At 38.2% G+C, this 17,618-nt stretch overlaps 1 protein-coding gene across 3 annotated transcripts in view; it reads left to right on the forward strand.

Moving 5' to 3' along the window:
- The first annotated feature begins 2,167 nt into the window (after positions 1 to 2,167).
- LOC108714133 (myosin light chain kinase 3) overlaps positions 2,168 to 17,618 on the forward strand; it is a 34,798-nt gene continuing 19,347 nt past the window's right edge. The window contains exon 1 of one of the 3 annotated variants that reach the window (XM_018258052.2): positions 2,168 to 2,408. In XM_018258052.2, coding sequence (XP_018113541.1) covers positions 2,205 to 2,408 — 204 coding nt within the window. In that variant the 5' untranslated portion in view covers positions 2,168 to 2,204. Of the gene's footprint in view, positions 2,409 to 14,363; positions 15,024 to 17,618 lie in introns of those variants that run through there. The other 2 variants (XM_018258050.2, XM_018258051.2) reach the window with 2 other exon arrangements.

Here is a 17,618-nt window from a genome sequence, read left to right on the forward strand (position 1 = left end):
AGAATACATATAATGAGGTGTAACACACAAATCTTTACAATGTACATAGAAATGTTCAATATTCAAAACAGGCTCAAGCTGCTTGTTGGTGAAATCAGTTGCTAAGGTTAAGCAGGCCTCAGTCCTCTTTGAGCTTACTGTACATGTCTGTCCTTGAGTGAGAAGAGCTGCGTGTGGTGCATGTGTTAATTGAGGACCAAGTAGACACATTCCAATGGGAAAATAGAGCACAGTGCAAAGGTGCTAGAGTAGCTCAATCTGTAGAGGAGAAGACTGTGTTAATTAAGGTTTGAGAGGTATTGGCACCATGTTTTGACAGTAGCGAGACTAATGAATGTTCCACTTACCCCGAATGTTCCAAATTAAAATGGTTTCCAAATGAACTGAAAGACCGGCTCTGGTTTTGTAACTTAAGAGTTGCTCTGTGTGTTATATAATAGTTGAGGCTCGTGGAGAGTGACCTTTACCAATAATCTATAATGAGTGCAATTAGCACCTGCAAAGAGATGTGTCCAATGGGTGGGACCATGGCATGTCTGCTGATGGGATATTTTTTTTTATAAAGGTAGCCAGCAGAACATGTAGCAAGTGCATTTCAGGCTACCGGTCCTTCTCTTCCCTATTCATACTGCTTGAAAAGAGCTCCTTGCTGTGATAAATATATATACTAATTACATATTTTAACATGACAGGCACAAGAAAGAAAAAGTAAGTATAGATATTCCTTGGTTATTATTTAGACACATTCTAAATATATATATTTGTATAGGGTTTTCAGGTTGGCTTGACAATGTTTTATATATATATATATATATATATATATATATATATATATATAAATAACTATATATTTTTTATGAATGAACAAATCAATGAATGATAATTTGAGATAATTTTCCTTTAATCTGTAAATTACTGACTGTACCTTAATGACATAACAACAAACCTGCAACTGGAATGCAAACATGGTCTGAACAAAAGTATTATATTTACAGACTACAGCCAGCATTAAATCTAATCTAATATACAAGTATATCCACTGTATTTAATCTCCTCACTTAACCCTGTGTTGTGACTGTTTTTTGAGCAGGAGTTCATTATGCAGGGGGATTATTTGGGCACTGGGAATCTGATTATCTAATCTGCAAGGACCAAAAATGGAGTAGCTTCAATTTCCCTATCGGCAAAATTAAAAAAACAGGCAGAAATTATGTTTAGCATAAGCCCTATTCATTGTACTCGTGTTGAACAAATGCCCATTTAGGTATTTATAGAATGGCCTTCCTTCTGTTAAAAGGAAGAAATGTAACCTTATAATTTCCTGCTATGTATTTGCATGGCAGATTGTTTTCTCCTGACCAAGAAGAAAAGGGTGCAAATAAAAAACTCCCCCATTCAGCTGTGGAAGAATATCCCATGCCATTACAGGTGAGCAACCTTTTTTTCTGAAACTCATACAAATTGTCATAGATTTGCACACCAATTTGAGTTTGAGTTTGCTTCCCATTTCATTATTGTGACTACAACTCCCAGAATACACCAACATATTTTCAGGTTTTATAGCAAGTTGGACTCCTGCGTCATCAGGGATGGATTCTTGTAGCAACTGTGCTGGATTCTTGTAGCAACTCTGGCCCGAGTTTATCGTCAGCAGCAGCCCAGTGAAACTATTGGACCCACTAGTGAAAATCCTGCATGCTCATGCTCCTTGGTTAGCTCTGCTGCCTCGCATCAATGGGGTCTTAATATTGATTTTGACTTGGATTTTCACTAAAGGGAGTTTACATGTTCTCCCTCTGTTGATGTGGGTTTCCTCCCACATAGGGTATGGCTGTTAGATTGGAAGCAGAGAATTATGAACAATTATGGTAAACAGCTGTCAGCACTATATTAAAAAGAATAATAATACTTTACATACTGTTATTATGTTACTAGTCTTGTGCTGCCAGTGTTAAAAGGAAATAGTGAGACCAAACAAAGCAGTGTGTTCTCATTTAGCCCGTAAGAGCACCTTAAAAGGATAATCTTTTGAGTATAAAAAGGCTAAAGGATTAGAAAAGCAAGTATTCCTATAGATTGTTTGAGCTCTTGACCTGCAGCACCATTATCTCAGTGGCAGGAAGCTGCAAGCAAAGAGGCAGATATTCCCCTTTATCAGAGATAAGGCAGGGAAATGGCGAGGATGCCTAGTGCGCAGTCTGATAATGACATTCCTCGGCTATCAACTAAATACTGTTGTTCTAGAACTACTGAGGCTTGAGTCCTTTTTATTTCTCAGAGGATTTTTGGCTTGTTGGGTGGCTGCCATAGGAGAAATGGGAACTTTATATCAAGGATCAACACTTCACAGGTCTATTCGACTGACGACGGGAGGATTTAGCGTCTCTGATTACATAAAGAGATTTGCGGTAATGTCTGCACCCTGAAACAGCATTGTGTTTAGCAAATTCTAGAACAAAATCAGGGGAAATGTTAGGGACCCTTCTGTGCAGGATAAGAAAGCCATCACTCATCTAGAACAATACAAAGTTCAATTTATGTGTTGTGATCAGTAGTTTCTGTTTTAAACATCTCATTGTGTCTTGTGTATTGAATCTAGGCTACTGTTTATAGAATATAGCTGTGAAATGATCCAACACTTGTCTACAAAAAAAACTGGAAAAGCAATTCAGATAATGTTATTGATTGTTGCTCAATTTTTTCTCTCTTAACTGAAATTAACTGAAATTGATGAATTGAATACAATATATTTACGTTTTTTTGGCTTTGTATATATGTCAGCTTTCAAATGTTTTTTTGTTTGCTTTCTATTCTCTATATTTTACCATTTTTCTTATAATTCAAGTTCCAATTGACAAATTAGTTAAGATATGTTTTAACAGCTGCAATAATTGCAGCCTCTACTGAGCATGTTTTAGGAGTCTGCAACAATACAATTGTTAGAGTCAATGTATTGGTTGTAGACATGTATGGGTTTGAAACCCACCCCTTCCCTACCTGTCACTAGGGTTGCCACCTGGCCAGTATTTTACCGGCCAGTAAAAATGATGCTTGGTGCCAATGTTATTAATAAGGAAAAAAGATAAATATATAGGAAAGCCGGTATTTTTTTTCCAGAAAAGGTGGCAACGCTACCTGTCACCCAAACCAACAGGTGGAGGTCATTTTCTGTCCATACTCACCTTAACCCAGGGGCCCAGCAGGATTCAGGCTGACCCACAGGTTACCCACAAGTTACTTTCTCTGGCTGAGCTTCATGGAACATTCATCAACGAAATGCAGGCGCCGAATGTAATGGGAGTGTTGGGACAGTCGTGTTGGATACATGTAGTTTATAATTGAGATTTTTCTATCACTCCCATAATATTTGGGGCCTCAGACTTGTCGCTTGCACTTCGTCGCAGCGCGACAAACCGCTCGCAATCGTTTTGTGGAGATCAGCCCTAATGCTGCTGAAAAATATATATAAAGAGCCTGAAAAAATTAAATGAATGAATTTAATTAAATTAGTAAAACATAAACACCCTCTATTTTGCATTGTATGCCCAATTGAATCCAGAGGCAGCCTGAGGGCTGTTTTGAAGGAAAAAAACCAATAACAAAACATTTTTTTTAACTCTTTTAGGCACCTGAGTAACCCCCTCCCCCAGGGTGCAGCCCTAGACATGTACAGAAAATATGGGCCTGTGTATATCTTACACAATTAAAAAGTATATTTCTGCTTTGTGTATATGGTTCTACCATATTACCACACATTCATTCTTGAAAAGACCCCTCATGACCTCTTTAGATTGGTATGGTACAACTCTTTAATAAGGAATATCAATCATCCCTAAACTCTAATACCTGTGCCCCTAGCTCACCAAAGTAGACATCCATGGCTTAATTAATTGCAAGAGGATTCTCCATTGAGACTTATGCCATCTCTCTCTGCTTGGGAGCTGAATATTTTATCAATAACAAATAAAAAGCATTCTGAATGATTCTTCCTGATCTGAAAGAAATCAATCCTCCAGAAAACTGGTAATTTGATGAAAATGGATTATCCAATTAATAGGAAGGAATATTTTTTAAAAAGATCATTTGGACAGTTTGGGTGACAAATTTGGAAGGCATTGACAATTATCAACATTGATTTATATTTATGGAATTGATTAAATTGATTGGACAGTTGGGTCGATGTTGTCAAATTTGCATTTATCAAATTCCAAATTCAAAATTAATGTAACTTTTCTGGAGTAAGCTTTTTAAATGTAATAACAGATGCAAAAGGATCTAGTAGTCTATCTCACTGTTATCTACCTATTAAGACAAGTGCAGTTTTTGCTTGCAAATATTACATTGCACTGCAGCTGCACAAGTTCTGAGATAGCACAAGCCCAGTAGTGTGGAAAATGGTCATAAATTAGGCCATGGTTCTGCAGTTATTAATTGCATGGCACTTGCCTATTGGAGTATTTCTGCCTTGCTTTTGTAGAAGTAGACACCCACATGGTAACAGGTGGAGCCCAAACAGGGAAGAGGCGTGTGTTCTCTCCCATTAAATAAACTTCAGGCAGTAAATCATACTATCCCTGAGCCAATAAAGGACACTGTCCTGACAAGGGGTATAAGTAATAGAATCAGTGAAGTAACGAGCGGCTGCTGGGTCTGGATGCAGGATGTGCATCCAGACACCCCACCCTCTGGGTTTGCCCACCCCCTGCCCTCCATACACATGCACATAAATAACTCTCCTGCCACCAGGCTGGTGATATGCCTTATCATGGCTCAGAAGGCCTCAAGGTTGTTCAGGCCTGGGTGCAATTGTACCCCCTGTCACTGGTAGTTACACCACTGAATAGAAGCACACTTACAGAGCCAGTAGGGGAATTAGCCCCTTAGGACCTTTACATTAACATGAAAGCAGAGCCTTGCTCTGATTTCTGGCATTGCACCAGTAAGGTGCTAGTAAGCTAAAGTATAGGTTGCTTTGTAGATCTGTGTAACGTCATAAAATCTTAGGCACAATATCAGACAGACACACAAGGTACATGGCTATTGTCTGCATTGTTTAATTACCTTAATCATTATATGTAATGCAGCAGAAATTACACTGAAAAGCATGTTTCAGTACAAAAGCTACGTTTATTAATTAGTAAAAATTGAACAAAAAGAAAATGAAGAGAGCTTGGTCCTCATCTTGTAATTATTATATGAACTGTCTGTTGATCATCTCTTAGATATTACTGAGCTTCAAAGAAGCATTGATCTTAACTGAGCTGAAAGACAGATTGCCATTAATATTCTTTTCCTGCAATCTAGCGACAATGTGGAACAACATTAGCCCAGCAAATGAAAAGAATCTGAAAGAAAATAATTAGAAGCACAAAGTACAAGTGCAAAAATAGAGGCAGAATTGCATCCATTCAAATTCCATTCATACAGGTACTTTAATGCATGCTTCTCTATGCTTGTGCAGGGGCATAACTACCAGGGGTGCTTGGGGTGCAATAGCACCCGAGCCCTCACCCCCCATGGGGCCCACCGGAGCCACAATAACGGTTAACGCAGGTGGCTGGGCAGAGTTTACAGCGCGCACGCCAGCATCACTCCGATACGAGATGCAGGAGGGCCTGACGGGGGCCCAGGTGCCAATCCTGTACCAGGTCCCGCTGGCAAGTAGTTACGGTACTGTTTTGTACCAACCTGCCGGATGCTTCTGTTTTGCTTAACAAGAAGCAATGTGCCAAGTGGATATCTCCTGAGTTTAATTCAATGTAAAACAACCTTTAAAAACTTACTGTAACTTGAAACTAGTTAGAATTTTCTTTAGGTTTAATGTAGGCAAGAGCAAATCTCTCCCGTCAAAAAAAATTGCAAAACCATGGAAAAAAATTAGTGAAACGGCAATAATTAGGCAAATGAAGCGCAATGAAGTCAATGGGCAGTTCCACAGCGAAATTTCTGAAGGTTTCTAGAGAATATTCCACGATGTTGAAATGTGAAATTTTTGCAGGTGAAAAATACTGCTTATCACTAGTTTAATGCGCAATTTCTCATTGGCTAAGAATCAATAAAATGTATTGATGTGCAGTTTATAAAGAAAACTAGAAGTGGGAAAAAGAGCATAGTGCACAAAAGTGAAGAATTTTTCTCTGCAGTCCAAGGATAACAAAGTTCCATAATTTACTGAACTGAATGTAGCTTTTCTGCAGCTGTGCATTCTATACATTTTCTATATATGCTTCAAGTAATTCCAGGACTAATTACTAAAAATAAGCACATGCAAGTGAATATGGTGTTCATTTTAGGACATTTTACACCGATTACTGTCTTGCATGATGTTATTCACCCGATTCAGCCGTTCTTGTGCATCGCATGCGTTTTACATATGCTCAGAGTGTTCTCCATTCTTCTGTAACTGTAATTCAATATTTATCATTAAGTTCTATTCCATTTTATCTTCTCCATTCGCTGTCATCCCTCTTACATGTGTTTTACATGCCTGACTTAAAGTTATGGTCATGATGGATAGTGCAGGTGGTATGACAGAGGATGGAGGGAGGAGCATGGGGTTAGGCTGACCATAGAAGTAGGAATGCATATAGATGAAGAATATAGGGAGGAAGTATAAAATACAACAATCTGTGCAGAGGGCTCATATGGGATACCTGAGAACTGACATTCAGAACTGACAGGTGGGATCACATGTAGAACAAAGGAATATGATGTTCTTACATTAATACCATATGTGAAACTCTTATCTAAAACAACACATGCCCCCACATGTAATAAAAGGCACTAAGTTTGCCCAGGAGCAGTAACCAGTAGCAACCAATAAGATGTTTGCGTTTAAACACATGACCAGGAAATTCTACCTGCTGATTGGTTGCTATAGGTTACTGCCTCCGGGCAAACTTAGTGTCTTTAATTACATAACCCCAATAGTATCTTATCATTGGTTCCTATACGGTGGAGCGTTTAATCACAAAAATGACTTTTGCCTACAGATATCATCAACTAAATCAACTAAATCATATAAGTGTAATCTACACACATAAGTCTCTTACAAATAATGAATTCCATGGCAGGGGACATTTTCACACATTTTCCATCCGATTACTTTCAGTTAGACAATTAATTCAAACACTATAAAGTACAAACTTCCAGGGTTGTATGGAACCCATTAACTTTTCCACTGCCCAGAACAATATTTAATTACATAAATAGAGTATACTGTAGATCTCCCATGCAGGAATGATATTGGGGAACAGAAACAATAACCCTCTGTGATAGCATGTCCTAAGAGCAACATTATCCAGGGGACAAGTAAGTATTCTATGTATATATATATATATATATCACCTGAAAGAGATAACGGTGATGTATTTCCATCAAGTTAATTCAGTGAGAGCATCTTGTCATTGTCAGATAACTGGCATGACCCAATGTCAGCATAAATAGGAAAGCATGTACAGTATGAAGCTTCTGACTTGTTTAGACACCTTTATCTAAGTTTAAAGGGGATCTAAATTCTCCATAAAAGTATCCAAATATGCCTCTTGGTTCTCGTAAAAGGTGCAACAGGATTCTCCAATGGGAACCTCTAGTACATCTTGCTGTCATGTTATATATGGATACTATTTGCATTAATTTTTGGAGATGAATATATTGCTGTTATCCTGTGATAGAAAAACTGGGTTAAAAGCCGCCAGCTCTTGTAACAAAGAACATGGAGCTAGGTGTACACAGATCAGGTGGGAATTAATGGAGCTATTGGACCTGGAGAGCTGGGGAAAATGTTATCTTTAGTGGACTACATTTTTCATCATGCTTTAATGATTGATAACATGTTAAACTATACTGGTATTTGTAGCCCCCCCCCAATCCAGGGCAGTATATATCATCAAAAATTAGGATGTGAGGCCAACTCTCCTTTGTATGAACATTCTTGTAAGGCCCTATAGGTAATTATCATGAATGTAAAACATGCAGAAATCATTGGAACTCCTGTGTATATGCAAACAGCCAAGCTGTGACAGAGTACATATATTAACAAGCACATACCCAACCCTAAAAATATTCATCATAAAAGAACAGGGCATGCCCTAATAAGAAGGCTTCATTCTTACATTGCCATGCTGTATGCCCCTTTAGGGCCAATCACTTTTCAAGACTACTAAATGAAAGAGTGACAGAAGAATGAAAGACGTCTGTAATGTCTGTCTCATCAACTGGTCAGAGCTTGTAATGACCTCTATGATTTCACATTGATGTTCTACTGATGAAAGGGTGCTATTGCCATCTGATGCCAGGAAAAAATTCTAGGCAAGTACAGCATTACAGAGAAACTGGAGCTCTTTTTATTCTAAAGTCTATGTAGGGCAGAGGTTTTCAACCTCTATTTTACTTAAGCCCCTCATTGGTGCTTACAATTTAGTCAGACACCCCCCCCCGGCAAAAAACTTGACAACCGACTACAGTGTTTCTTTTCTGATGCTCTCTCTCTCTTTGCAAATGTTTAGCACTTCTTGCAGTGTAAAATCATTTGCTGGGAAAAATTATATCGCTAAGCAAAGGTTAGTGTTAACACCTCCTCTGGAGTTTCATTAAATATATACAGTACACTGCGAATGTTCGCAAAAGTCAAACTCTGAGAGAAAGTCGTTGAGGTCTGTAATCGGTTAAAAAGCACACAACCCTGGTCATTCACAATAGTCTTTGGGAACATTTTTTTGCACTAATGAAACATATTACATAACCCCCAACAGGACTGCTATCAGAAATCACAGGGCCCCATACGACAAAATTTCCTGGGCCCCCTGAGCTGCGCCCACCGCAAGCCCCACCTACAGGTCCGCTCTCCCCACCCCACAGGTCCTCCCCCCACCACACAGTAAAAAAACAAAAAAAATATTGGTGGTTAGGGTTCCACATATTAAATAAAAAGATATCGTGGTCAGGGCCCCCCCATTAAAAAATATTGGTGGCTAGGACCCCACATGAGAAAAAAAATTGGTGGCCAGGCCCCCCCCACATTATAAGAAAATTGGTGGCCAGGGCCCCTTAAACGTCCATGCCTTCCTGAAGTCAGCAGCTCTCAGAAAGATGGGGGGCCTAGCTAATCAAGTAAGTGTGGCATGGCCGGGCCCCCCTTACCCTCGGGGCCCCCTACAAGTCTCCCCCCTGTCCCCCCCTGATGGCGGCCCTGACCCCCAATATGGAAGTCAGGAACCCTTAGTATTTTCTGAATTCAGTAGCCCCCATGTAAATTATAGACTGTCCAGCAGTATGTTGCTGCATATTATCTTATGCACTATTTTTCTTCAAGATTTGTAAAATAACCTCAATCACCTCCTAAAACTTTTTTTTTTTTTAAAGTCTGTTCTGTCCAACCCTAATCCTCAAGCACCATAAATAACTAGATATTAGATTTACCTTCACTTTAACTGCAGCAATTGTACAGTTTCCAAGTTCATACTAATTACTGCTTCTGTAAGTGAATACCAGTTTCAGCCGACTGTCTCTTAGACAATTTTTAAAGAAATATAAGTCTGGACACACTGCAGTTTATTGGTTTGAGTGCTAGAAAACGTTGGTTAATGCCTCCAGCAAGAGTCTCATGAGGTTAAGATTAAGGAGTTGGGTCTGCGTGTAAACACAAGGAAACTCAGGGATTAAAAACTGCCCTGGAGAAAATGTTACTTCTAGTCCTTCCTTTTCATGATTTGCTGGCACAGGTTGATTCATAAATGTGCCCTTAATGTGTTTTATATTAGTAAATGATTTTATTTCTCTTTTGTGAGCGTCTCCTGCACGTGTTGGACATCACTGGTCCATTTTCTGGAAAATCACTTATTATGACATCCCATCAGCTTCTTTCTATATTTAGCTTACAGGACATGTTTACTTATTTCACGTCTGTAAAGGATTAAGTGTACATTCTTGTTGGTATGCTCACCGTGTTGCTTACATTGTAGTTACAGAAGTAGCCTTATCCAATTCCACTTTGGCTAATAGCTTCTGTTCCCTCTCTCAATAATCAATGCTCAGCATGTGTGGCACAACCTATAAGTTTAAGTATTCATTAACAAGTACTTAGAGCACAAATCTGTAAGTAAGAGGAGGCAACCAGCGGAAAACAAGCTTCATAATATATTGCTGAAGGGGAGGCATGCCCAGCTAATAAAAATTGTATGGGTTTCTTTCTGCTCTCCTACCATTCCATTTGTAACCTGCACTGTAACTAGAAACCCAGTGAAAGACATGACTTTTACAATAAAAATTATTCCAAAAAGCCTCAGATAAAAACGTCAGTAGGAGATTTGAAACTTGTAATAGTCCAAATTCCCCTTACAATTGGGTATGGGGTGATCTTTATTAAAGATCTTTATTTAGAATTTGTCTTTACAGGATCAGATGAACAGCGAGCAGAAAAGCATTGGTGGACAACAGGGTTAATTGATTGCTAGTGAGAGGGAGGGATAAGTGACGTTACTTCTATATACAGGTATGGGATCTGTTATCCGGAAACCCATTACCCAGAAATTTCAAAATTACGAGTAAGCCATCTCTTATAGACTCCATTTTCAGGAGATTAGAAAATCTGCACTACTTAGGGTGGTGGCACACGGGGACATTAGTTGTCCAGGGACAAATCTTCTTTACTGTGGATGACTAATCTCCCCGAAATGCCTTCTTTGTGAGTCAACTTTGGGCAATTTCGGAAATCCGAATTGATTCGTATTCTTGCTGGCGGGAAGGCATTTGGGGGGATTAGTCTGCTTGCAGCAGCAAAGATTTGTCGCTTGGTGACTAAAAAATCCCGTACCCCCCACCCCACGTAGACCCTCCTCCCAGGCTAACTACCCCCCCAGGGGAAATGCCCCATACACCATACTTACCCCTCGTTGCAGATTCTTAAAGCGAAGTTCAACGCGTCCATCTTCTGCGTCCTCTGTAATGCACAGAAATACAGATCTCCCAGTCATCTTATCGAGGACGTGGAAGATGGATGAGTGGAACTTCACTGGAAGAATCTGTAAAGGTCAAATATATCCATCCTATTTATTTGTACCATAATATAAGCAAATAGAAAATCTAGAAAGAACTTGTTTTGTTTGTTTGTTTGTTTCCAGTATTTCTGTAAAACACTACAGACATTCTCTACTGCCCTTTACAGAGATTATCTATTACTTACATCAGACCCTGCCCTTACGATCTAGGGCTCCTATCACATTCAAATACACATTTTTGTGGGAGAAAACCAGAGAACCTGGAGGTGTGTGGGTTTTCCAAGGGAAACATACAAACTGCAAGGCAGAAATGCTACCCACTGAGCCAGCATGCTGCCCTACTCTTCTTATAATTGGTTTATAATTTCACTTTAATCCTATGATTTAGATTAATCTAAAATGCTTTAATACCCCTTGTTCTTTTGGAGTTAATTATCTGAAAAAGGAGTCACACAATGTGTGGGATTTTATTTGAGGCTTGTATTATTATTTCCAGGTTCTCGAGTTGCCTACTCAGTTTAGCATTGTACAAACAGTAGGCTGTGCTGGCAGCAAACTCTAGCTAGTTGTTTGGCCAAAATATGGGGGCGAGCCCATATGTTTTTAAAGGCAGGGGCACATTTAGAAATGTTAAATATATTCATGAAATTACTTGCTACTCAGAAAGCAGAATTTAACTGTTTTTGACTTCCAATGCCTGCAAACCTGCAAAATAACGGAGACATTTGATTATGGATTGGATCTGAAGAAACTGAGCAGGAAATCATACAAATGCAAAAAACAATAGTGCTATGCACTTGCTGTCTGCGTATGGCTGTTGTTAAAGATACAGCAGGCACCTCAAAGACACATAAACATTTAAACCAATTCTAGTTCTGAAGCACTGTGTGATATGTCAAAAACCTAAAGATAACTGCTTGATTGCACCTTGTGATGAAGCAAACCCTGATGTGTTTTTACTAAAAAAGCAAATACTGAAGCTATAGATTGAGGGGCAAATTCACTAAAGGGCGAAGTGACTAACAAAATTCACCAGCTTGACATCATTTTGGAACGCTAGTGAAGGAGATAGACTCCAGCAGCACTTCACTCCCTAACGCCAGGCGAATTTGCGCTCTGGCAAATGGGCGTGACTACGCAAATTTACTAAGATGCGGATTTTACTGAATGTTATCTCTTGCGCCAGACTTGCCTTTGCCACCTCAGACCAGGCAAAGTGCAATAGAGTAGATAGGAATTCCTCAAAAAATAGTTGAAAATCTTTCTAAGTCCCAAAAAATGCTGGCGTCTTTTCCTTTTTTCAGGATGATAGGCTGCAAAAGAGTGTAATTTTTTTTTTTGTGGTAACTGGCTTCCCCCCTACATTTGCTAACATATGGCACATAAACTATACACTCATACGCTCATGTGTAGGGCAATATAACAACATTGTAACCTTTTGGCTTGACAATATTAGACACAGGATTATCCCCCTTTCACATCATATGTGTACTGGAATAACTTTGTTTTAGATAGATAGATAGATAGATAGATAGATATTGTTTTTAAGTCTGCTAGAATAGATCATTACAGCTCCTGTTTATTTCCAGTGTTCCAATCATTCAGGTCATAAGCATGAAACGCGTTAGGCGCTCTAAGGGGTTTTTCTAATGTTTTTTAATACTTTGATGTAATAAACTATATGTTTTACTTACAAGCATGCCTTTGGAGAATTATTTAAGTATATACAATCATTCAGGTTATCAGCCAGAATTAACAATGTTAGGTGGTCATACACATGTATTGCTACCTGTATCCATATGTTGTAGCCACAGGCCTATCGGTCAATGAAGGATCGCCCAATCTATGGCCACCTTTACTCTTGATTGTGTAGGACAGAGCATTTCACTGATGGTGTCACAGCAGCCCTATGACAAACCAAAAGAAAATTGGGGAGGGGGGAATAAATACCTGATGTAAATACTAAAAACACCTATCAGACATGGCACAATGGAATAATACAGAAAACCATTTTTTTCCAGCCTTTTCGCCTCTTCTATATCTAACCCTGATAAAATAGTTGGTAACCATTCCACAATGGTATTCCTTAAAGGAGAACTAAACCCTCAAAATGATTATGGCTAAAAATGGCATATTTTATATACTGAACTTATTGCACCAGCCTAAAGTTTCAGGTTGTCAATAGCAGCAATGATCCAGGACTTCAAACTTGTCACAGGGGGTCACCATCTTGGAAAGTGTCTGTGACACTCACATGCTCAGTGTGCTCTGAGCAGCTGTTGAGAAGCTAAGCTATGGGGTTGTCGCAAATAAAATGAGGTTGGCCTGTAATAGAAGCTGATGCTGCAGGGCTGATTATTAAATTCTGATGCTAATTATACTGGTTTCTGTTCTGCCATGTAGTAATTATCTGTATTCATTACTAATCAGCCTTATATTGATAGTTGTATCCTATTTGTACTGTATATTTTGAGTCGGCCGCTAAGCACAGAGCATGTGCAGTGAATCAGCAGAAAAGAAGATGGGGAGCTACTGGGGTATCTTTGGAGACACAGAGCTTTACTGCTAAAGGGTTGTGGTTGCATTGGGCTGGTACAGAAGCACAAAACTCAATGTACAATGTTTCTAGCCTACTTCTTTAGTTGAGCTTTAGTTCTCCTTTAAGCTTTAAAATGTGTGTGTAACTGACACAAGGAAAATGTATATTGGCTCTAAAGGGCTCTTGTCATTAGCCTTTCCACGTTATTACATACCATATGTAAATGACATTAAACTTGCTAAATTTTCTTTTTATTTCTTCTTCAGTTGAGATTGTTATTTGAGAAAAGAATGGCTCGTGTAATTGTCTGGCCTTTTTAAAATGCACAGAACACAAAGGCAGTGAAACGTTTCAGTTTACAAGGATGTCCTAGCGCCAGATCTTTGTATATAGCTCATACCCTTGTCATTGTCATCTATTTTTAACCACAAGTGACAGCCAATTTGACAAGCTTTTCAATTCGAGACATAGGTTGTTCTTTCTTTAATAAGCCTGTTTCCAGTAAAAATAAGTCATTCTTTTTTCCCCTGCATCTACAGCTTGCCTAATTTGAAATGTGTATAATGTCAGTTTAACTTCTTTGTTTGTGCCATCAAGGATGGAAGGGGGTGTTAAAAACAAGATTTTAGAGCGCTTTGACTAGTTCCTCTAAACATTTTAGCTTTTAGCATTGTCAATTCTTAACATGCTTATCCATCAACAGCCTCTCAGGAAAGAATTTAAAATGTCTCAGTGACGTCAACAGATCCCCCCCCCCCAAAAAAAATGTTACATGCCAAGTTTAGCCAGTTGTTTAGAGGTCTCACAGTGCAAAGGCTGATAGCGTAACTTTAATCTGCTTGCAGTCAAAAATGTGACACCCATCCATTTATAATTTCCAGCGTATACTCACAGATTGACTATAAAGCCTCCCTATAGAACAAGAATTAGACGAAGGATTACCTGCATTAAGGCTGACACTCCGAATAGACTTGGGAGGAAAAATGAGTAAGGAAGACTCATTAGCAACTTGTTTGGCTAAAATGTATGAGAATAAATTTGAGCAATCAAAATCCATAAACAAGTCTCCAGGAGGGGTCTACAATATGGACAAAAAGTTAAATCTGCTAAATGAGAAAATGGACAAGCTTTTACATTTTCAGGAAGATGTTATGGGAAAACTGGAAAATGTGCATCACAACATGGACATGTTGGAAAAAGGAATGGACGTGCTGGTGGCATTACGTGGGCCCAGTCAACAGATTCTTCATGAAAATGTTGAGATTAGTCAGAGTCCTGGACACAGTTCTTGCTCAGAATTAATAAGACTGCTAAAATCGATACATGAGGATTCTGTCATCCATAGGGAGAAGTTGGACAGTCTAGAAAGAATGGTGTCCACGATGGACAAGGTGGTGGCGTTTGTGGGGAGTACTCTAAGGAACTCTAAAATTGTAGACTTTATTCTAAAGGGTACGGTGCCATGGAAAAAGGAGTCCAAAGATGAGGTTCGTTCGGAACATTTTTACTGATATGAAATTGGAGTCTATTGTGTGAAGCTCTCTAAATGCAAGCATGGCAGACATTTGTTATCTGCAGGTTAAAAAATCGAGTTATTTAGAACAAACATTGATATTTAGCATAATTTGTTTAAGTTTTAACTTGTTTGAGTTGATTTAAAACCTCATTCATAACATCAGTGTTTGCTGATTTTATTATTATACCAAACTACTAGGCATATTGTATGCTTATTAACCTGTACAACTACTACCTCTGTGATACAAGAAATAGCTAATACAAATCTTAAATTCTGTACATCAATGACATAATAAATTACTCTAGGCTAGGGCACAGTTATCTTTGCCAAGTAGGAGCCACTAAAAAAGCCAACTGTGTGACACGTTATCAAGCACATGGGTAATGTCGTATTTATTGACTTGTTGTTTTTGCCAGTTCATATCTTATTTGTCCCTGCAGCTTCCTTCAATCAAAAGACATGCATATTATTATATTTCTCCTTCCTTAACTTGATTTATATATAACAATGCAATGCATTTTTATTAAAATAGCTTTTTGATTTTTTCTTTCATTTGACTTCTTAAACAGTAGTTCATTCAGGAAGTATTTTTCAGTCATTGGTTTATTTATATCAATAATTTTTTATTGTGCTTGAATGAGAATAGATTTTTTAAGACTGTAATGTTTTATTATAAAACATGTTTCCTATCATTTTGAGTTAATGTATATCTGAGATCAGCAGGGTATTTATGGTTCTTGGATCTGCAGAGATAAAATTGTGTGTTGGTTAACAGGTACAGTAGTTTTCAGTTATTTTTGTTCCTAGGACTAAAAGCTTTTTCACCCATGCCAACCTATGGGGAACTAAATTGGCCCAATTAGGTCCTATTCACAATGCACTTGTGTCCACGGGAATTATGGTGCAGAGGGCAATGCTGGTGAAGCAGCACCTTGCGGAACCCAGTGTTCCAAGCTTTTATTTGAATGATGCGCAAGCTATGAGGCATTCTGACTGATCTCTACCTACCTTACCCTATGGATGCATTGTAGTAAAACGGTAGTGTAGCCAAAAATGGTCAAACATTCAAAATGCAAAAAAGGGGCACTTTGAACCTGTTGTTTGTACATTTTACATTGTCCCATCCTGGTAAATGAGTAATCAAGGGGTCCTGTTTTGTGCAGAACTCCACCTATCACTGGCCTAGCAATCAGTGTCCCCTGCTGAAGTGCATACTGGGAGCTGGAAAGACACTGGCTTGTTATACCTGCTCTAAATCATCTGAATAATATATTAGCTTATTAAACTACATAGATAGAAACACACACAAGTAGCGACAACAACATAAAGCTGTAAAATCTTTCCAATTCAAGCTATTTTTTTTTTCTTTTTCTAAAAGATCTGATCTTAAGAAAAATGTGAAAGAACTAATCCCACTGGAATTATAAAAGCCTTCACTTGCCACATTTCTTTTTGAAGTACATGTAACTTCAGAGAATAAGCACAAATGGAAATTCAAATGAATGCTATCATTGATTCTTTGTCTAATAGTTTTCAAATTTAACAGCTAACACCTTTTTTTCTCTAAAGCAATTGCTTCCAAGGGGGAAACAAAAAAAACAATCTATTTTGTTCATCAGAGGTGACATGCTTCTCTTTGAATCTCAGCTCTGAAGAACCAATCCTATAAACTCATACCACCATTTTTTAAATTAATAGATGTTAAAATGCAAAACATATGCCATAAGAAAAAAACATTAGGTATGCACATTTAAATGTTAGTTTTGGTGACATGTTAGGTTGGTGATCTGAAAGCCAAACCCTAATTTGCATATGTAAATTAAAGAACAATCATCACAACAGTATCATCAGTCAACTATGTTTCACTCTCAGTCACCCAGAGCCTTAGGGTACAGTTGAACAAAGGATTTCTAATCTAAACTTTACTGGGAGTTTGCCAAATTGTGAACTAAATCCTAAAAACTAAAACAGTAATACTGACCCAAGTGGTGGTATGTTTTCACTGGTAATTAGGCATCCAGCTGACATATAGCAGACCTTACACAGGCTATGGGGAAACCTGTTGTTGCAAAGATGTGCTGTACAACCCTTCAACCTATGTTAACAGAGTAACATTCTCCAGCTACCCAAACTTAAGCAATTAAAGCATTCTAAAAATGTTAATTTCTTTGTAGCTGTACAAAGACTGGCATCTTTAAACTAGGCATTAAACACAGCATTAAACTACCATCAATACAGAACATCTACAAAAATATTCATGTGTTGGTATATGCATGGTTGATGGTACAATGCATATTCTGTAAGTTTTATATGGTAATTTATTATCACATGGCGCAGTGAAAAGTGTAAAAAAAAAAAACCGATGTGCCCATCCAAATGCTATTCACAATGGTTCTTGTGTTCATACAGTACATTGTCTTTGATACCGGCAGGTTTACAGTTTTGAAAGACTTGCTTTTAAACAAAATTAAAGGACATTATACAGACAGTACTAACATAAAAGTAAATATTTGAATAAAATGTATATTATTGAGCATTAAGGTCCAATAACAAAGCGTAATGCTTT

Source organism: Xenopus laevis, chromosome 4L, assembly GCF_017654675.1.
Source record: "Xenopus laevis strain J_2021 chromosome 4L, Xenopus_laevis_v10.1, whole genome shotgun sequence".
In the NCBI taxonomy this organism is placed as follows: domain Eukaryota; kingdom Metazoa; phylum Chordata; class Amphibia; order Anura; family Pipidae; genus Xenopus; species Xenopus laevis.